The sequence below is a fragment of the Phaethon aethereus genome, assembly GCF_964289735.1.
Source record: "Phaethon aethereus genome assembly, chromosome: Z".
Classification (NCBI taxonomy): Eukaryota; Metazoa; Chordata; class Aves; order Phaethontiformes; family Phaethontidae; genus Phaethon; species Phaethon aethereus.
In genome coordinates, this window is record NC_138577.1 from 16,491,631 (window position 1) to 16,513,392 (window position 21,762).

The 21,762-nt window shown below is 41.1% G+C and overlaps 1 protein-coding gene across 1 annotated transcript; it reads right to left on the reverse strand.

The window, feature by feature from the left end:
- Positions 1–4,168: 4,168 nt before the first annotated feature.
- DAB2 (DAB adaptor protein 2) lies at positions 4,169–17,028 on the reverse strand (the record flags this gene model as incomplete). Its single annotated transcript, XM_082012747.1, has 12 exons — positions 4,169–4,231; positions 6,367–6,458; positions 6,974–7,501; positions 8,047–8,200; positions 9,006–9,641; positions 11,467–11,529; positions 11,711–11,758; positions 12,299–12,382; positions 14,389–14,520; positions 14,851–14,949; positions 15,662–15,801; positions 16,935–17,028. The coding sequence occupies 12 exons, from the start codon at positions 17,026–17,028 to the stop codon at positions 4,169–4,171; spliced, it is 2,133 nt and encodes a 710-aa protein (XP_081868873.1).
- Between the last annotated feature and the right edge of the window lie 4,734 nt (positions 17,029–21,762).

Consider the following 21,762-nt stretch of genomic DNA (forward strand, 5'->3'; position numbering starts at 1 on the left):
ATTTGTAATTTCTTTATTTGTTCCTTTCGTTATTTATTACCAAGAGAACAAACAAAAAGCAATGCTTACTGAAGAATGCCAGTAACTGGCCAAAACTGCCTTACGGTAAGTACTCTAAAGTCCACTTTTCAGAAAATTCCACTTTTTCCTGCACAGAGACTAGGAAATAGTGCAAAGTAGTTTCAAGATTAAAAACTAACCATTTTTGTTTACTAGTACCTTTTAAATATTGAAAAGACATTTTGTATTTAATTAGATAACAGTCTAGTATAGTCTAGTAAAACACTGTCAGAGTGCTGACTCATGTAAGGAACAAGTAGTTCCTAAAGCAGAGCTGTTACAAGAGCAAGTTCAGCATCTAACATCTTTGGAATCTTCATTTGGAGTACTGGAGGAATAAAGTCCCAAAATTTCTTTTTCTTCCTCCCCCAGCCAATATGAAAGAACAACACAAAATTTTTTATTGTTTTGAAGGAGCCTAAAACTCTTGTAGATTTTACTGTCACCAAAACCCAAACCACAAGCTAGCTCTTTAGAAGGGCATTCCTGTTCAGTAGTTTGCTGTAATCCAGAATTAAGGCATCATGTGTTGGACACAGTCACAAGACAGAAGTAACTCATAAATAACCTGCTGTTTAGCAGTTAAGAATTAAGTATCTGGATGCAAGCTTAAAATAATCATCTGATAATACGGATATTCCAACTTAGAAAATTTACTTTTAATTTTTTCTGTTCCCTTCTTTGTGGCAGGGAGAGGGGAGGGTGTGGAATAGGGCAGAAAATTTTTCCCCCCATTCAATCGTTAGTTTGGTATAATTTCCTCTAAATGAACTTAAGTCTGGTGGAGCCTCAGTCCAGCTTGATGAGTCTAGCTGCACTAAACACATTTTTTGAGCAAGAATGCAAGACAGACACTTGTAATATTGTATTGTTTCATCATACCTGCTTCAAGTGATGCATCAAATCTTCACCGCAGTTCGTGGTTCTTTGAGAGAGAGACTAAATCAGAGTAAACATCTATTCAGACTAAACTAGCAGACCAGCAAGCATCTTTGGCCAGCTTGTAAGAGGTACTACAAACCAACTATTAGTGATCATCCTGACAGCAGTTTCAGAACTCCAGCATAGCAGGACAGTTAATTTTAGCTTGGCCAGCAAGTGATCATTTAGATACTTAACTGAAACGTGGGTAAACATATTCCATCACTCAAGCACCAAGACAGTCAATTGTTTTAAGTTCTAATGGCATCTTTGAGTACTAAATTACATGCTGCCATGTAGCCAAAGTAAACAAAAAAAGTGATTCTCTGTGAAGCACCATAACAACAATATTTCAAGCTGAATACCAATCCTCTTTCTATGACTTGTTTCCAATCCCTTAACCATACTAATCAAACTGTATTAAAGATAAGCAAGCAAGCACCCATTCTATTTTTTCAGTGATACATCAGGCTGACAGTTACAGGTCTGTCTCCAGTACTAAAGACTAGTCTAAAACAGTAACTTTCTAATGGATTTATTCTTTTTGGACACCTGCGTTAAAGAAGTTGTAAAATTTATTGTGAGCATGAGTTAAATGTTCTAATTTAGTTTTCCCAGCATCAGTTTAGACCTCCTGCAAAGTTAGAAGAGACAAGCTGAATTAAATTTCTGAATGCAATGAAATTTAAATACCCAGCTTCCATGTTCCTGCAGAAGGGAGCAAGAAAGCGTCTTTAATAGCAGAAAACTCAGGCTGAGCAGCTAGTAGGACAGCTTCTAGTGACAGTTCAATAAGTAAGATGGGCGTTTTGTTTTTTACTGTGGGACAGCATTTGTCAAACAGGCCTGATGCAAGAAACTACAGGAAGACTTCAGACCTTGCTGTCCAACAGCTATAGTAATAACTTACGAGATACAATTCTCAGCATGTTCCGAATTCCTAGTGTCCACTAGACCACCACAAGATTGAGTTATGGGGACAGAATCAACAGCCACACTGATGTTTTTTTGGTATGAAGAATTGCTTTTGTTTTAATGTCATTAGGTAACATCACTTGAGATACTACAGTTGTATATAACAGTGTAACATCCATAAGTTTCTACATTTCCAGTTTGAGACAAATACTTAAATTCATAGCTTTTTTTTTGCATTACAGAAAGTGCAAGAGAGGTTTATATACAAGACTGATTGCATGACTGGCTGAATTGGGTACTAAGTCTGTATTCAAGTTGACTTTTAGTTCTCCAGTTCAGCAGCTGCTTGGGCATTTGATTTAACAATAATATTTCAAGTTATACTTCGTATTAACAGAAAAACCTCTGACACATCAGCCATCACCACTGGCCAAGAATGTAGCTGTTACAGTCAATTATAACCAACTGACTAAAAGATCTGTTAGTAAAGATGTTCTTTAGAAAAGCAAGGTTTTCAAGAGATGGACTGCCTCACTTTAATGGCACAGAGGTGGTGCATCTGTTCACAAGGAATCTAGGCATGAAGTGAAGTTGTGATTGTCTTTTTGCTTTCTAACATACTGGAAACATGTCACATTGTGTAGTGTGGCAATTCAAACTGGGCAACATTAGGGACATTCACTGAGATATACACAAGAAGCCTATCTGCTTGTTCCATTTGTCTGCCAAGCCACCTTAATAGAAAAGTAATCCTGGTAGATTTCCCTCCCTGAAAAAGCCATATTAGCACCAAGATAACAGTTACTGTCCATGACTACCTCAATGTTCTTCAAGAAGTGTTTCTGCTTATCTGACCCTACAGTGTAGACCTATAGTACTCAGGACCCCAGCAGTTCTGTTACAGATCCCACAGTTAGTCCCTTTACATGTTCATGGCAGAATGATACTTTTACCATTAGTTAATTAGACAATTATTGGATTCCCCCCCACGCGATATAGAGTTTAAACCTTTGTGGCTCAGAAACCAAGTCATATGCCCAGTCACCAACTAGAATTAAGTAGTGTCCACTTAACTTTACAACTAGCTGCTGTTATGATAACAGGCAACTGACCTAGTTTAAGTTGTGGAGTTTTAGCTACTAATTCAATCCCCCTATATGACAGCAACACTTCTTCCCCAGGTACATTCAGTTCCTGTATTTTAGGACAGTAAGTGCTACAGAAAGAGGAACTGTGGTGACCATGTTTACAAGACACATGACTTAGTATTGCTAAGCTCTTCTGTGGAAGATTGCTAAGAACTAAAGTAAAGTTAACATCCACCAATTTGAATTTGGGTCTCCACCATGAATCCAACTCTCCATTTGCTTTGCCCTGAATTATCATCTTCACAGCATGTTCTTTGAGGGTTCGTGTTTCAATCCACCTGGACATGTTTTAGATTACAGACATCATGGAACAGCAGCAAGAGTGGCAGACAGCAAAGTAAGACATGTAGAAAAATCATGTTGAGAAGAGGTCCAGTTATTCCATTTGTCCTTTTCTGGTTATGCCTAGTATGATGAAAAGGACTTAGGGTTAGGATGTCTATAAGTTATAGCTTTATTGCTTAAACTAGCTTAGAGCCACTCAGAACAAAAACTAAAGCAATAAATAGCAACACTTGTCTTCTGTTAGAAGCCAGACCACATTTCAGGGGAAAATTTAGAGCTGTGGCAGAGGAATAGGTTTGGTAGTTTGACAGTTCATGTTCAAATGGTAAAAAAGTTTGAGTTACATTAGTTTCTAGTAACAAAGGCTCTCGTAACAGCCCTTGTTCTGTTTTTACTCCAGTTGACCCAGCATACAAACCCACACTTCTTTAGGGGACTGAACTTCAGAAAGCTGTATGGGGCACTGTGCACTAACACTTTCCTAAAGAGATATATCTTAAGGAGTTTAGTCTGCCCCTCTGAGTTTTGCAGCACATTTACACATTAACTTTCCTGAAGGAAAAGAAATCTAGATCTATTGTGGACTTAAGAACATGGAAGAATAAAATCTTTATTTCCTAGGAAGTGAAGCTGGCTAGGCTTAGCTAGAATGTAGCTATGTAGAAGTCTGAGTAGAGGTACTCTAGCAGAAGTGTTCTTCTAGGGACTGTTTGCCATACTTCAGAGGAGCATTACAGTTAAGCTACTGTAGTCTTTAGCCAGCTCTTTACCAAAGGTTTTCTGTATCAATTTCAGAGAATGAAGTAGGTTGTCTTCTATTAGTGGAAGACTTACCTGATCTATGCAAATGGGTTGCCAAAATGATCACCAAAAAGACCAGAAGGTGGTTTCTGAGATTCCTTCTAAGGAAAAAAGACAACATGAACTGTTAGTGGATTTCCAAGTTTCAGCAGATTTACTCTGCATGGCTGTATCCGCTAGTTCCTGTTCCAAACACCTTCTAGAAAGAATACTGCAGAGTCCTTGCTGAATATGCATTAATTGTATTGCTTTAAAGAGAGAAAAAGGGCTTTAAAGCAGTGTTAGCAGTTATGCTAGTCTTAGGCAAGGCATTGTTCAGAAAAGCCATGTATGCTTACTGAACACCCATTTGGAGAATAGCAAGTATAGTCATGATGAGGTCTGTTTTAGCCAAATGCTAGGTGTCTTAAGTCAGCATTCTGAAGCTGACCCAGAGTTTCCACCAAGGGCTTCAATTGCTGTATCTCAAATGGAGTGATATGGTTAAGTCACTTCCTCCCCCAGGGGGTACTGACCATGGGAGCCTCCCATTTGTTCAGCAAGAGCTGCACAGAACACACTGCTCAGTCTACTCCAGAGAGGTAAGTATAAAAGAAGTGGAAGACTTCCGCAGCTACGTTATTCTACAGTCTTTTGTAGAAGCTCCCAATACTGAAGAATTTACTGCTAGTGCTTGCAGCCTGGGGAGCTGGTTATGGACCCAAGCCAAATAGAATCATACTTTGTTAGCTTTCTTGAAAGAAATGTCCTGTTAGATTAAATATTAGCCTCAGACATGCAAGAAGATTTGTTCGACAGCCTCTAAAGCCAGAACTAAGCCAGTGTTCAAACACAGGCACCCCTGAAGTGTGGCATCCCATAAGAGTAGAAGGTGGCTAATGTCACACCCTGGGAGCTATCACAAGTCAAATGAAGCATGTGATTGGGAAAAGCAGCACAGATTCACCAAGGGCAAATTGTTCTTGACAAACCCGATCACCTTCTATGACAAAGTAACCTGCTCAGCTGATGTGGGATGAGCCATGGACACTGTCTACCTGGATTTCTCCAAGGCTTTTGATATGGTTTCCCACAGTCTCCTCCTAGAAAAACTGATAGGTTACAGCCCAGACAGTGGTCTGTGTGGTGGGTGGGGACCTGGCCGACAGGCTGCACCCAGAGGGTGCTGGTAAATATCTCCTTTTCAGACTGGCAACCTGTCACAAGTGGGGTCCCCCAGGGATCGATATTGGGCCCAATGCTGTTTAATATCTTCCTAAGTGATCTGGATGATGGGATCAAGGGTACCCTGGTGAAGTTTGCTGATGACACCAAACTGAGTGGGGAAGTGGACACATTGGAATGCAGAGCCACCCTGCAGGACGACCTGGATAGGCTGGAAGAGTGGGCTAACAAGAACCTTATGAAGTTCAACAAGGACAAGTGGAAGGTCTTGCACCTGGGAGAATATAATCCAGGAGTGCAGCAAAGGCTGGGATCCACCCAGCTGGGGAACAATTCTGTGGAAAGGGACCTGGGCATCCCAGTGGACATACACGCTCAATATGAGTGAACAGTGTGGTGCTGTGGCAAAGAAAGCCAACAGCATGCTGGGCTGCATCAACAAGGGCATCACCAGCACAGATAAAGAAGTCATTATCCCACTCAGTGCTTGTCAGGCCACACCTGGAATGATGTGTTCAGTTTTGATCCCCACTATGTGAAGATGTGGACAGGCTGGAGAGGGTCCAAAAGGGCCACAGATATGATCAAAGGACTGGGAAGCCTGCTGTATGAGGAAAGGCTGAGAACACTGTGTTTGCTCAGCCTTCAGAAAAGGCAGCTTACTGGAGACCTTATCATTGTGTTCCAGTATTTAAAGGGTGGCTACAAAAAAACCATGGAGACTCTTTTTTTACAAGGAGTCATGTGGAAAATACAAGGGGTAATGTGTACAAGTTACTCCTGGGTAGATTTTGATTGGACACAAGAGGAAGATTTTTCACAAAGAGAAAAATCAGCCCTTGGAACAATCTCCCCAGGGACGTGGTAGATTCCCCAACATTGGACACTTAAGATTCATCTGGCCATGGTGCTGGACCATCTTGTCTAGAACATGCTTTTGTCATGAAAGGTTGGACCAGATATATCTGAGGTCCCTTTCAATCTGGTATGCTATGATTCTGTTAAGGAGAAACAAAGGTTGGTGTGGTTTTTGTTGTTTTAGTTGTTTTTTGAGGGTTTTTTTACTACTTACAGATGGGGCACTGAAAAGGTCTGTTTTAGCTTGACTTTCAAACAGGCCATCAGCTGGCAGCACACTTTGTCGGGGAACAGGCTTCGGTGGTTCTAAGGAAAAAGAGACATACTGCTATAATCACTTACTAGCTTTAACAAGTACTCAGCACTGCTTGTGTAGCAGCATCAAAGCTTATCTAATTAGATACACAAAAACCCCACATCGAAGTTGCTTTGAGTGACCTCAGTTTTCTCTTGTGCTTGTCCCTCACTACACTTAAGCTAGATGGGACTTCTAACATTGTACAAACCTAATTTACCTCATTCTAGTGAGATAGTTTAAGCACTAGGTGTCAGTGTTTGGCCACTGACATTGATCAATTCTGTAAAATTATTAGGGAAGACAGTCCTACAAGCCTCTGTTTCAGTAACCATTAAATCAAGTTTTTAGTTCTATCAGAAAAGACTAGTGATCAGTTATCCCAACTCCTGAGCAGCTCTCTAAGCAGAAGGAAAAACAAAGACTTTACTAGTCATTTTGGCAGGCAGCTTGCTAGCTTCCATGTCATTGTGATCTGTATTGTTTTGAGAAATGCCTACTGTACTACTAAAAGCTCCAGAAGTACCTGAAAGGCTTTGCTGCTCTCCTCTCCTTGCTGGTACTGCAGGTGGCTTTGTCAGCTGGAAGTCCTTGAACATTTCCTTGACATCCTTTATCTCTTTATCACCAAGTGGATCCAGAGCGATGAAAGCATCACTCTCTTTCTTGGATAACTCCTTCTGAGGTGCAGTTCTAGGTGGTGGCTGAGGTGGGCTAGTTGTTGTTGACATTGAGGGCAGTACAGATGGCGTCTGAGCAGGTAGTGTTGAAGATGGGAACACACTACTCTGGAAGGGATTTACAGCACTGGGTGGCTGCACCCATGAATTAGATGGAACTTGTGCTGGCTGGGCCCAGAGCCCAGAGGTCTGAGGAGCTACTGGACCAAAAGATGCAGCCTGGCTCCAGCTTGGCACTGCTTGAGTACCAAAGGCAAGTGATTGAGTAAACCCTGTGGACTGAGCAGGCATCATAGATCCAGGAAAGACTGATGCAGCCTGAGTGAAGGCAGGTGTCTGTGCACTCCATGGTGATGAAGTTACTGGCAAGCCACCTGTGGGGGGAAGATTGCACTTCAGTGATCTTAAGACCTCAAACAGGAGTGGATAAATTCCACTGAGGGTACTAGCAAAACATATTTCATGTGCTGTTTGCAAAAATATGTTGATTTGCACTTAAAAATCCAGTCATTTTCAGGGGAGAGAAAGGTGTTAGCATTTTTAAATTTGCTCCAGTCCTGGAAGAACAGAATTGAGGTCAATGTAACAGAAGGAGGAACGTACTTAGTCTTAGCACAGAAGTGGTAGATGCATTTGCCATATAAAATTTATACAAAAGTAACTAAGACTTTGCAGCAGTGATATCCAAGCCCCCAAAGTTGTGCTTGGCTCACTTGAACCTTGTGTACCTAAAGCAGCAATACGCTGTCAAAGTTTAAGCAAAAAACTTAGTTTAGGGCAGACAGCACATGAATTAAAGGACACGGCACTACACATGAAGTAAAAAAAACCTAGAACCCCTGTTTTGGTGTTAGCATACATCCTAGATATCTCTAATATATGCTTAGACTGGAGCAAGAGCTTCACTTTGTGAACTAACCTAGACCAGCCAATGGAGATGCTGTCGTAGGAGTTGTTTTGAAGAGGTCCAGTGGACTAGTTGGCACAGGTCCTGTTTGTGCCACTGACGTCAAGCTAAGGCTCTCTGTAGTCGGCACAAAGAAGTCTGGGCCAAAGAAGTCATTCGATGCAGTCTAAAAAGAAGAAACCTTCATGAGATGGCATGGCAGAATACATGCTAGCATGATCAAGACTCCCTAGTCCAGATCTACAAGCTTTTATTTCAGCTAGAGCAGAGAGCTTTGATCTATCCTTTAAAGACCAAGCATAAGAGTTTCAGACTTCACCATTTTGTTCATGCCTACTGAGATGCTAGGCATTAAGTGGGTATAATATATAGCAGTCATAAGTCAACAGCAGAAGAATAAGACTTAAGTGACTGAATTATTTGCTATCATAATGGGCTTCCCTCTGCCCTCCACCCCTCTAAACATTCCTGCTCAGTCTCCAGGCAGCAACAGAGTTTTGCATCATTTGAGTCCAACACAAATGCAGCTGTCCCAGAGCCACCCTGTGTCTAATCAGGCAAGTCATTGAGATTGCCCTCATTAGGCAGGTACTGAGACACTACATAGGGTCCTGTAAGCTAGTACCTCATTGTTGTGAGACCAAAGTCAGATGGCCATACAACTACCATAAAAGGTTCTGGCACTATATCAAATGTCAATATACATAGCAGCATACTTACCAGACCTTTACAGAAGTATGGCAGCATTAAGGAAGAAAGTATACAATTTAGTGACCATAGCTACTATGAAGCATTCCTGAATGTTAAAATGTAATATGGCTACAGAGAGGTTAGAGTAAACATAGCAGGTAGAAGAGAATTAGATGTGCTGTGTAGTCAGTTACACAGTATGAAGGAAGAAAAGCTTCTTTCACCCAGCTTCTCTAAGTAAGCGCATGCATATCACCATTAATTACTTGAGCATTGTTCACCTTGACAGACCTCCTTCCTCTTCCTGGCTTGGTACTTTGTGGTGGTGGGCTAATTGTTATAGACTCATGTGACATAAGCTGGATATTGCTTTCAGAATCCAGCTTTACTCCATTCTGCAGAGATACTCCTTTGGAAGGACCTTCCACAAACTGGTTTGACAGAGCTTCAAGAAAGCCATTCTGTTCTCTCTCTGGTACCCCATTTGGAGTTCTTGCTGCAGGCGACTTACTCTCAAGTGGCCACTGGCTTGTTAGTGCTTCTCGTTTGCCAGTTCTATTAGAAATCTGGTCAAACTGTTTACCAAAGTAGTCAATATCACCATTTGAAGCACCATTACCCACCGGTGTCAAGGTACTCAGACTTTCCTTCTTCTGATCAGCAGATTTTAGAGAATCAAATGAAGGCAGTGCAGATTGGTCCGGCTGTGCGAAAGGATCATCACTGAAAGGGTCTGGATTAGGTGTGGGAAAGAAGCTGAGATTGGTAGAGAAAGAACTCTCAGACAAGAAGGGTGGCTGTGGCTTTGGTTGTGGAAGAGAGGTTGTGATGCCATTCAAGAAGAGGTCCTCTTTTGTAAAAGTCTGTTTGGTCTCAATTTCAGAATTTAGATCCACTAACAGAATCTCTTTAGCTTCCTATTTGTTCAGAAAGAAAAATAAAGTTAGTTTTATGTAGGACTTGCTGCATAGTACACAAGCTCAAGGAAAACAGCTGCGAAAGGAGAGATCCTAGTATCCAATACATTATACTAATAAGTATTCAGTGTCACAATGAAGTTGCACTAAAGTTTCATTTTATAAGCCATTAAGGCAAGCACTGCTGTGGTCAAATCATAGCTACTACTTAGTGTCAGAAACTCAATGTTAAAAGCACCTGTTTTAAGATCCCTTAGTTAAATATCAGATGCTTATTCTACAGCCTAGACACTGTAGAGTCATTAAGCACTAGTTACACCTATGGTTTCACTTGAGTCAAGAACCCGTTTGATTTCTAGTCCTTTGTTTTGATAAGTTGTGAAATCATACTGCCTTAGTGTGACATCAAGTTGCAGTCTCAGCTTCAGACTGAGATTAGAGCGCTATTTGCTGGTGGAAGATGTTAACATGTTACCTTTCCACCAAGCAGGCAGTAGAAGGGTAAGACTTGGGCAATAGCTGGATTGACAACACCAATTGTATCATGGCAGATGGTGACTTATAGTGCCAGAATAAACTAGTAGGATTTTTGGTGTCATACTGAGCTGTGACAAGGTTTATGCACACTTTTGTGGAGTTAGGCCACATCTTGAGCTAGGGCTACTCAACTAGGATGGCCAGAAGTCTACTCTTAGGGACTGACTTAAGGATTCACTTGTCCATAAAATGAGCTTCAGATTTAAAGGTCTTTAAGAGCATCTCAGTAATAGCTCTGGTAACAGCAGAGGCATGTACTGCTAGTACATGTTTCTAAGACATCTGACTGGAGAGGTGGGCCCGTGCAAGGCTCATGAAGTTCAACAACAACAAGTGCAATCCCAGACATGGACACAGGCTGAGCAATGAGTGGATCAAGAGCAGCCCTGTGGATAAGCACTTGGGAGTACTGGTGGATGGAAAACTGAATGAGCCAGCAATGTGTACTCACAGTCCAGAAAGCCAGTCACATCCTGGGCTGCATCCAAAGCAGCGTGGCCAGCAGGTTGAGGGACGTGATTCTACCCCTCTACTCTGCTCTTGTGAGACCCTGCCTAGATATCAGCTCTGGGGCCCCCAGCATAAGACAGGCATGGACCCGAGGGCTATGGTCCAGAGGGCTATGAAGATGATCAGAGGGCTGGAGCACCTCTATGAGGACAGGCTGAGACAGTTGGGATTATTTAGCATAAAGAGAAGGCTCTGGGGAGATTTTACAGCAGCCTTGCAGTACTTACTTAAAGAGGCCCAACAGGAAAGATGGGGAGTGACTCTATCAGAGAATGTAATAGGGCAAGGGGTAATAATTTTAAACTGAAAGAGGGTAGATTTAGATTAAATATTCAGAAAAAAATTTCTTTACTGTGAGAGTGGTGAGCACTGGAACATGTTGCCCAGAGAGGCTGTGGATGCCCCATCCCCAAAGCCAGGTTGGATGGGGCTGAACAACCTGACTTAGTGAAAGGTGTCTCTGCCCATGACAGGGGGTGGAACTAGATTATATTTAAGGTCCCTTCCAACTCAAACCATTCTGATTCTACAACAATACAGGATTGTATGTCACAGAGTTTCAAGTGAACTCTGCTGGATAAGAATGACATTAGCTACTCTAGTTAGTAAGTAGATGCTACTATAGACTAATATACTATTATATAATACACTGATGATAGCTAGACAGATGTCTCAGTGAAACCAGAAACCATGACTAAATGTAAATACAGATCTTATTACTAGGACTAAGTTAGATCTCAAAGCAAGGACCATGACAGCTAAGCTAGATTCTACTTACTGTGGGACTGCTCATATCAGGTGGTGTTGACATATCCCCAAACAAGTCCGTCTGGTCAACTCCCTTAAAGTCAGAGAGATAGAAAGAATTGGTATGCGTTAGAGTTCTTGCAAGAGCAAGAATCAAGCATTATGCAGATCTAGCGTAAATACATCTATAAATACTGCGTTTCCCACACAATGTGGAAGCAGTAATTTATGAGCTTCTTAATGGCATCAGCATAAAGCTCTAAAATTTAACCTACCAGTTTTGTTTTGTCAGCTTGATCAGCAGGTAGTGCTTCACTACCATTCTGCAATAGATAGATAACAGTGTCAGCAATAATTGGAATATCAAAACTTGCCTTAAGCAAAGGACTTGCAGGCTTCAAAGAGCAAGTGATGGAAAGAGAAAATATGAGGGAGATCACTACTTTGTTCTGTAGGCCCTTTTACTCCCATTTCAATGTAATTGGGCATCTGATATTACTTCCATAATGCTGGCAGTGTAAAGAAAGTCAAAGCTAGTTGTGCAGCAGCAGCACCTAATTGAGTAGGGCTCAGTTGGAGTGACTTACCTGAGTCTTACTTGCTTCTTCACTCTAAAGAAGAAAAGAAGGCTTTTAGTACCTAGGCACCATGTAGAAATATCCAAAGCCTCTCACTTTGGAGAGCTTACTAGATCTAGGAGGTAATCAAATTGCTGGTACAACTAGCAACCAACAGCTTCAAGTGATCCCGGATTTAGACAGACCTCAGTGTCAAGTCTTACAAGTCTTCAAAAGTGAAGCCAAAGCTGAAGCAAGCTTTATTTCTATGCAGACTAACACAGTTCCTGAAGTTTTACTTGCCTTTTTCTTGCATTCTTCTTCCTCCTTCTTCTTCATATTATATATTAGTTGGAAGAGGTCCTTAAGATCAACAACTAGAGGCTCAGCCTGAAAAAAGAATGTAGATTTTAGGCCATGTACTACTTCAACTTGCTTCAGTAGAAGTCCATGGAGCAGCAAGCCAAACTTTCCTAAATGGTGCAACAGTAAGGTTGAGATAACAGGAAAAGAAAGAGTTTAAAGGACTGTCTGGTCTCCACACAAGAGAGCTTATGCAGAATCCAAGGGTAATGGGGCACAACTAGCTTAGAATTGTTAACTCCACAGAGAAAGTATCTGTATTTGTGCTAAGCCTGCTATGTTTTTGCTAAAAAGCCTGTAGCGCAAAATTTCATAAGTGCATGGCAAGTCCTAATCATATTTCCTCAAAAGTGCAAAGTTTGTCCAAGCTCTCTGGTAATGTTATGAGAGGAAAAACATTTTCCATCCATCTGTTTTCTACCAACTCCAACACTGAACCTGCAGAAAGCCTCTATAGCTAATACTCTATTTATTTTAAACTGGATGCAAATAGTAAATCAGCAAGGCAAGCATAAGGTAAGATTATCATCACCTCAGATGTGTAGAGCAGACACCAGCTTTAAGTGGTAACTGTACCAGGATGAGAGTTTAGTATTAATTAGAAAGGCATTGCATTCCCTGCACACCCATTAGTGAGAATGCTTTGAGTGGTTGCTGAGATGGTGGCAGGTTCAGCTATATTGATTTGGAACTTTTGCTTGAGTCATAGCAGCTGTGTCAGTGTCTAGAGTAGGACAAGTGCTCCAGTTCAGCCACTACCTTTGGCTGAAGCAGAGAATCTGATGAACAGATCTCACTGTGTACATCTGAGCATCATGCTCTCCTAATTAAGGGTTTTAGGCATGCAGCTGCAGGAGAAGCCATCTCAAGAGTTATCAACTTGGACAAACAGTACAGCTGCAGCAGTCTAGAGCTTCAGAAGTCCTTACTTCTCAGCTAGACAAATATTATGTTAAAAACAACTAGCAGGAAGTCAAGAGCTGCCTACAGCTTGGCTAAGCCTATAGGCTGGCAAGCACCACATGGTGAAAAGCTCTGAGAGAACAGACTACACTCCGAGCACACACAGAAGGCTTTTGTACTTAGTCTACAATTCCAGTGAAGCCAGTACAACACAGGACTCCGATAAACTAATAAAACAGGCTTAGGAGAAGGTGTTACAGCTGTTACTAAAGTAGTAACATGCTCCAACAAGGAGCCCCTCAGTCCCACCTGTAGTGGGTCTGAAGCTGCCAACAGCTTCTCCAGGAGGGCAGGCAGGGATGTATATGAAGAAATTACTAACTGAAGTTTTGGCTCATCGAGTCGTTATAGTGACTATTATGAAGACATTATAGTGACAAGCTGATAAATATCCAACTTAAGTTCCGGTCATTTAGGAATCTGCATAAAGCTCAGTAGTATTTTCAAGTAGCTTGTTTCCAATACTGTTTATGTACAAATTCTCTTCAGAGACAAGCCCTGTGTACAGGATTTCTGCATGGGGGAACTTATCACAGAAGGATCAGAATCCCTTCCAGAAGTAACTCTAGGAAGACCAGACCTGCCGTTCACTGGTCCCACAAATACTATCACAATTGAGTAAGTCTATTTTCACTGCTGCACAAGATAAAGTGTTATGAGAACTACAGTAGTGGAGTTCTAACATCATTCCTGTTAATTCCAAATGAAGCTCTGGCTATTTGACTCAAAAATTAGCATTCTCACTGACAGTAAGAGGTCACTGTACAGGAAAGCCCATGATAACAGCTCTGTTCATCTCACAACTTTTAAGATGCATGGACATGTTAAGCAAGGTTAGTCATAGTAATCAAGGCAACTTGAGTGTTTTTACGCTGGACTACAGCAAAACTGAACAGCAAAGCCACTGACGATACAGGCAATCCCTACTGCCTTCTTCTAGGGGAAGAGCTATCCCTTAGTGCTGGTATTCCCCCATACAGCTACCAACAAAACACTACACCCTATCACAAGTTAAGTGTTTACACAATAGCATTACTCATAGCAAGTGGAAAAAGGTGTCTGATCCATACCTGTTGTGCTGTTTTGATGGCAAAAAATTGGTGCTGGCCTTCTCCTCCACAAATATAGCCAAAGGCACGATTGTCTGTTACATCCCGAGCAATAAAGGAGATTTTGTTCACTGGATGCTCATGCTCTATGACCTAGAATTGGGGAACAAAAAACCCAACTATTGGTTTTAATAACTATTGGTTTAAATTGCTGGAGACAGAATAGCTGCTCTCCTCTCTAGTTAGAATGATTGAGACTTAGAAGGTTTCAGTTCAAGACTCAGATTTATCAGCTTTTGACTAACCACAACACAATGTAGCTATCTTTCTGGCAGGTAGCTTCAGCATTACAACCCATTTCCCAAGCCAATTTTTGTATATGGAAGGGTGGCATGAATTTAAAGAATCTAGTTCAGATTTGTCTAACTTCCAAGTAACTCAGTTGCTTTAAGGATCACATTAAGAGAATAAGTAATATCTTACCCCAGTTTTCTCATCTATTATCTTGATACCAGAGAGGGAGATGTTCACCCAGATCTTCTGTTTGTGTTGACCCTGGGAACGAGCTGCCACTGCTATTCCCTAAAAGAGGACAAATATCCAAGTATTGACAAGACTTCTGTTAGATTGAGCTTTAACTTGTTTCCTTACATTCCTCATGACCCCATGGCTATGACTGTACTAGTACTAATCTAGTTATTCCTATGCAACTGTAAGTTAGAGCAGCACTCCTCTTGCAACATATGCCTGACCTCAGAACTAGATTGTGTTTCCTGTGTAAGTGTTTTTGAGCTCTACAATTCTTTATCTTAGTTCACAAAACTGCTGCAGTAGCAGCATCTTTACCAGCTTTCCTGGCCTGATTGAGGCTATGCGAGTGTTCAGCACTCCAGAAGTAATCTTTGTTGCTGCAGGGTCTCATTTATGCTTTGTCTTATCTGTATCTCTTGGTGTTACTATTGCCACAGGATGACAACTTGTGCTTTGAGGTCAGTGTTAAATTGCACAGAGTTCCCCCTTCCCCACCCAAAACTCAAGTTCACTCTTTGTGATCAAGTTCATTCTATTAGCATCCATACTGAATGCCTACAGGAGACCCAAAGGAGCATTCCCAAGCTGTTAGAGAAACAGTCCTTTGAGCAAGGCATTACAGCTTTAGAAGTAACATCCATCTAGGATGGTGCTGTTATTACTATGTCACCATTAAGCTGCATTTGAAGTTGTGCCAAAATGACCATTTGCTTTTTGAAGGCTACCCAGAAGTTGGTTCTTACATGCCAACTGAAGCCCTTACCTTCAACTTCATCATTGAATCCTGACTCATTTTGTCTCCTCTTGCCTCTGGAACATCATCAATGCCAATCAGTTTGGCTTTGTATTTTACACCATCACCTTTGAATCTGGCCAAGAGAGATTCATCTGTCTTTTCTGGCCCTGGAGACAGAGAAAAGTCTGTTTTTTATTTTTAAGAGAGAAATGTCTATGTTGTGGCTTTGAGATCCTTTTAAGGAATACCATACAAGTACATATTAAAATTTGACACTTGAGTATAGCTGACTAACAACCCTTAGCCTTTCTAGTACTGTGTGCACTGCAAGATAGTTAGTCCTCTAAGGTCACAATGCTCTTGCAGAATTTGACCTCAGTTCAAAGAGTATAGCCCAGTGCTTAATATTTGGGGACTTCAGAACAATTGTTTGTCACATAAAAGACTGAAATATTTATAGGCAACAGCCAAATACATATAAGTGCTAAGCAAAAAACACCAAGCAGAAATAGTACTTCCCATAGCCATACAAGATGTTCAATAAGCCTTTCAGATGTCAGCCTCTAGCTCTGGTGTAATCCAATCTCTTTGGTGTGCAAGAATCTCCTAGTTTCTGTGCTAGAGCTTCCTATCAGCACCATCATTTCCACAACAAGTCCTGGTACACCCATCCCTGTAATCATGTGGGATTTTAGCTAATTTGCTGTTTTTGCTGTTCCTGCTACTTCTCAGAACTGCTTGCTATTCTTCTCTGTATGCTCAACATACTCCAAGTGTATACCTAGGTATGTATTTCTGTATGAGGTATTTATATTTACATGACCCAATGTATTAAAAAAAAATCTATTCCTCTGATCTACAATGATTCTCATTAAATAAGTTTTCTAGCTTCTCTGGACTAGAATCTGTATCTGTGTCCAGCACATCACTTCCTTTGTAGAGGAAGGGGAGGAAACAAGTTGAGGTTCAGACTGACAGCTACCTGGATGGTCCTGGGTCTGGTCATCTCTTTAAGAGGCTTTCACTTCCCCAGGCTTTTAGTGTATTTGTCAGGTTCAAAAGAGTCATTTAACATGGAAGTGAGAGTTTAAAACTTAAAGCTAGGAAAAAACCTTTCAAGCTAAAAGCCTACCTTCTGGTTAGATTTATTTTACTAGCTTATTTACTCAGTCTTCCAGTCAGCTTGAAACCTTGATGTTACCTTAACTGTGTTGTGAGAGTGATCTTAGTTTTAGATTTTTAGTGCAAAAGATTAAGGACACTGACTAGAGAAGGGAGTTAAGACGTAAGCATTTCTTACCTTTCTTTTTTTCTTTCTTTGAAGGTTGTGCTTTTGGTGGAGCCTGTTGCTCAGGCTGGGTGTTGATAGTAGTAGTTTCAGCTTCAGTAGACATGATGAGATGGTCAGGTATACTTGCTGTAAGTTTTAAAAATCCAAATAACAATCAGTAGGCAGGCATAATACTTTACCTTGAAGAAATACTATTATTAGACCTGTTAGTCCAATTTTGTTCTGCTGAACACTGAAGCCCAGGAATGTCTGAAGGTTTTAGCAGTGATCATATCGGAAGTCTGACTAACTGCCTGTTCATCTCAGGCTACAGAGAGCATGAAGTTATGGCCACTGGGTGATGAACCCTCACCTCAGTAATACCTAATCAGTAGATCACACTGACCTACATCCACAGGCTGTACTTGCATCACCCTGTTTTAATCTATCAGCCTTTAGCTTTTTACCCTTTAAAGCTATTTATAGAACCTCAGATATTTTGCTCTATTCTCCTTCAGCACTGCCAGCTGCATCTCTGTAGTAATATAGGAGAGAATGCAAGAAACATTTGCTAGGATCTGTTCCAAAAACCCATGAAGATAACACAACACCCAAAAGAAACCACTAGATCTTACTCATGTTTCTTTAACTAGCCAAAGTTTGAGTTTATACCACCCAACAAATAAAAGCAAATAAATTCCTTAAGCTGCAGACAGACTGTTCCTGGGAAAAAAACCCCAACAAAAACCAAAACAAACATACAAAACAAAACCCCAAATGAAAACCCCATGTCCTTGACTCAACAGTAGTCCAGTGACCTTAGGTTTTTTAAAAAACTTGCAAGTTAACAGGAACTATGGACTAGGATGACTTATCTCTATGCCATGAGACCCTTTTGCCTCAGATACAAGATACATTAAAAAAATAATCTGCAGTCTCCATGTTTTGTTTCTACACAGCTGAAGCATTGATTCACACTTACCAAATAGAGGTACTTATATTGTCTTTATGGAGCTCTTAACATTATCTATACCTAGTGAGAAAAAAATGGACATTCATGTCTGCTACAGAAGCCATTCTATGAATCTTCTGTTTGGGGTACTGCAGTGGCTCCAGTTAGTCCCTTGAATTTTAGGGTGGCAAATGAAGCCAATAGACTGTTTAGATGATTAAGTAGCTGGGCTACCCTTTACAAGTAATTTCCCCTATAGCCAGGCAGGCAGCCACAGATCAAGCCACCCCTTTTAATCCAGCACACCAATTTGAGACATACTATGTACCCAGATACAAGTGCTGAAGCATGGTATATCCCATAGCATTAGAAGCTTGTACTTCTCAATAGTCTGTTCCTTGTTTACCTTACTTACAGCTAATGCTTTATCCATTACTTGGAAGTTACTTTCAGGGTTTAGCTCTTACTCTTGCCTTCCCCTCTTCCCTCGATTCATTACTAAGTCAACAGCTACAGATTGACTCCTCTAGCTTACCACTAACAGAGTAATGGATGTCAATGCTTAACTGATTCTTAACCTGTGAAGAATACAAATTCCTAGGTCTTTAAGAGAGAATTTCACCCTGAAGACCTTAATTTCCATTTAGCCATCAGTGATGCCTTTAGGGAACTAGATCTAGCTGCTTACCAGATGGTTTGTGAACTGCATTTAGCATTGCTCAGGCAAATCAGAGATAAAAGTGCTCATATGGGAAAGATCTCTGGCCACAGATAGGGAACATTTGATGCAAGGGAACAAAGGTGTTTCTCTGAAAATTTCAAGTGGTTCCGAGTAGAAATAGATGTTAGAGGAAGACTTGATACAGCAAGGCATGTTTATTTAGGAAATGTTATCACTGGAAGAATGGCTTGTGTGGCCATCCTGACAAAGGAGCAAGGGAGAAACTATTACAACCAAAAGTGATTTTGCAGGATGCTTGCACCAGTGTTAAAAAGGACTGTGCCCACTGAAAACCACACGTTAATCAGTAAAATGAAGCCACCTTCTGAATTCTACTCAGACACTAGATATCTTGCCTGATGGTATAGTTTTGGGTGGAGATAGTCTTTAGACTTCAGTACAATGAGCCTCTCCCTATATTTATCAAGTCATTAGTTAACCACCCACCCATCTGTTTAGAGAACAGAAAGAAAAGGCCCGGAGAAGAACAGAGCTAAAGACATGCTCTCTAGGAGCTGAGTCATAGCTTTAGGACATTCTGCCCAGCTCCATGCTGGAAAGAAGAAGTAACAACCTCCAGGCACTGAGTCCTGCCTGTCAGTGATCCTGCTTCCCCAATTTAATTGGTAGAGCTACATCCAGCTCTGGTGTTATACAACCACAGTAAGTGTCTCACTCTGAAGTAATGTTAAGAGGCAACAACAAGAAAATACCCTAGAGAGGAGCAAATATGTACAAACAAGATCTCACTTTGGCAACTGTAAAGTGGTAGAAATCCAGATGGGCAGCTGCCATCTTTAGACTCTGGTTATCCCTCCATTATTGCCATCTGCCTCCATACTATGGAAACCAGACCACTTATCTGCATAAAGCCAGACAGCACAAAACCCCAAAGTGGAGGAAGATGGGCAGGAATACACGTAAGTCTGTCGGAACCCTTGTAAATAGCCCTGTCTTATGGTGGAGAAGCTCATTCTCAGTGGTAGCAATATTATTTGAGAAGGTTAGCAAGGGCTAGTTTACAGGACATGCTCTCCTATCTGAAGTCTGGCAGAAACATCTCACCTGGTGAGAGTTCACAGTAGTTGACAGTTATTCATCATACCTTTGGAGAACTCAATATCTTTAAGAAACATATCTCTGTATGAAGATAATTAGCAAAGCTAAGAATGCAGGATAGACAAAGGCTGCCTTAATACACATTCATATTTTTAATAACCATTCCTTGACATCTTAAGTCACAAGGCTTGTACCAAATTGCCTCAGGCCTTACCTTAAAATTTCACTGGGGCAGGGAGCAACTTTATGTAGCTTGAGCTGGCAGTGATCTAGTCTGCTCGGGGCACAAGAGTGTCAGCCACAGATGAACTTTGGATTCTATGCTTTAGACCCAAGTTAAAGCTCCGCAAGGTCTTTGTCACACTTAAGTTTGGCTTATTTTAATGGAAAGTTCTGGTGTGCCCTATATGCAAGGAACTAAAATGAAGTTAAGATCTTCTATTTGTAGTTCTTGCAGTTGCTTGGAGGCTTCCTTTCACAATACTCAGTCCCTCAGTATTTCCTTACTCTGCAAGAGTAAGGCAACAATAGAATAGAACTGTTCTATTTCATTTGAATTCCAAGTTCATCTGGAAGGAGCCAGCCAACAGTATGGCAGGGTTAGAGATGCATGTGCTTTTATGCAAGGACAGTCATGCCTTCAGTTATACTGGCATAGCAGAGAAGATTGTTCCCACAGCAACTATGTCAGCAGACTCTTAAGTGATGACTTTTGAATCTTCTCCATGTAGGTAAGCCTGTTGCTACCACTACATCTTAATTACTCACTATACAGTTGTATGGCCCATTTTTAACTATGTTAAATGTTTCAAAAGTCTTAGACTGCAGATTTATGGATGTTGCTACCCTTGGGAAGAAGTTCCCCAAGATCTTGCTTATCTATCAGTAGATACACACCACATTTTACTCATCCACTTTTCAATTTACTCCAGAACAGGCTTCTTAAGGGACCACTGGTAGCATCTTCCTCCTTTCTGAGAGGGACTATCCTGTGAAGAGTGATTACTGATCACTCCATAGGGAAAGGCCATTTCAGGCCCTCAACACATAGGCCTTGAAGTATGAGCTGTTACCTACTGTCTCAAATTAGGCAACTCTCCATTCAAGCATTGTACTTAATTTCCACACATCTACCCTGGGAAATTCTGTCTTAACAGTCATCACTTAACAGTCTGCTGACATATTGCTGTGGGAATGATCTTTGCTATGCCAGTATAACTGAAGGCATGACTGTCCTTGCATAAAAGCGCATACATCTCTAACTCTGCCATACTGCTATCTGGCTCTTTCCAGATGAACTTGGAATTCAAGTGAAATAGAACAGTTCTAGTCTGTTGTTGCCTTACTCTTGCATACCATGCTCTTGGTAGTGACCAAGTCATCCTTGAAATACCTGTTTCTTAGCAAGACTTGAAGCACATGCCAAACAATTTTGTTGAGCAACATTTAGTTTCTTTGAAGAGATGCTTTCACAATTATCTCTTATTTGAGCAGGGGGTGACAACATGGCAGCTACCTTTAATGATTATATTTGTCCTGTGCACAAGGGGATTGAGAATCTTCATTAGCCTGCTGTGGGATTTAAAGACTGGACAATAATCCTCATCCAACAGACAGGCTTCTTCCCCTCAGACAGATATAATTGCCTCAATGTTGATGAAAGCTTGTCCGAGAAGAATTTAGGGACACTGAAAGTCAGAGGCAAGGCAGATAAACTAAACATCTGCTCAGCAGTCTAACACTTTGTCCTTTTCTCAGCCTGTGTTCCTTCCTTGTCCCTTGATACTGCAAGTACATGATTCAGCTTAAAGAGCTATTGCATGTAAATATTAACCTCAAATTAGAAGCTGAGAGGCCATGAGAGGACAAGAGAAGCTTTTACTGCCAAGTGCAATGTAGCCTGTTAGGATGAAGTAGTAACCGGAAGCACAGCAATAGTTCAAGTGCTGAACACACTTCCAAGGCAGATTGCTCCCTCCATATGCCCTCCTGAAGAGTTAGTCAAGTTCTTCTGGGTAGAAGGTTATATTGGGACCTGTGCAATGTATCCTCAGAAATATTTCTAGCCATCAAATTCTTGAGAGAAAAGCTGTTTTGAGAAGTCTGGTAAACAAGCTGTCCACTTG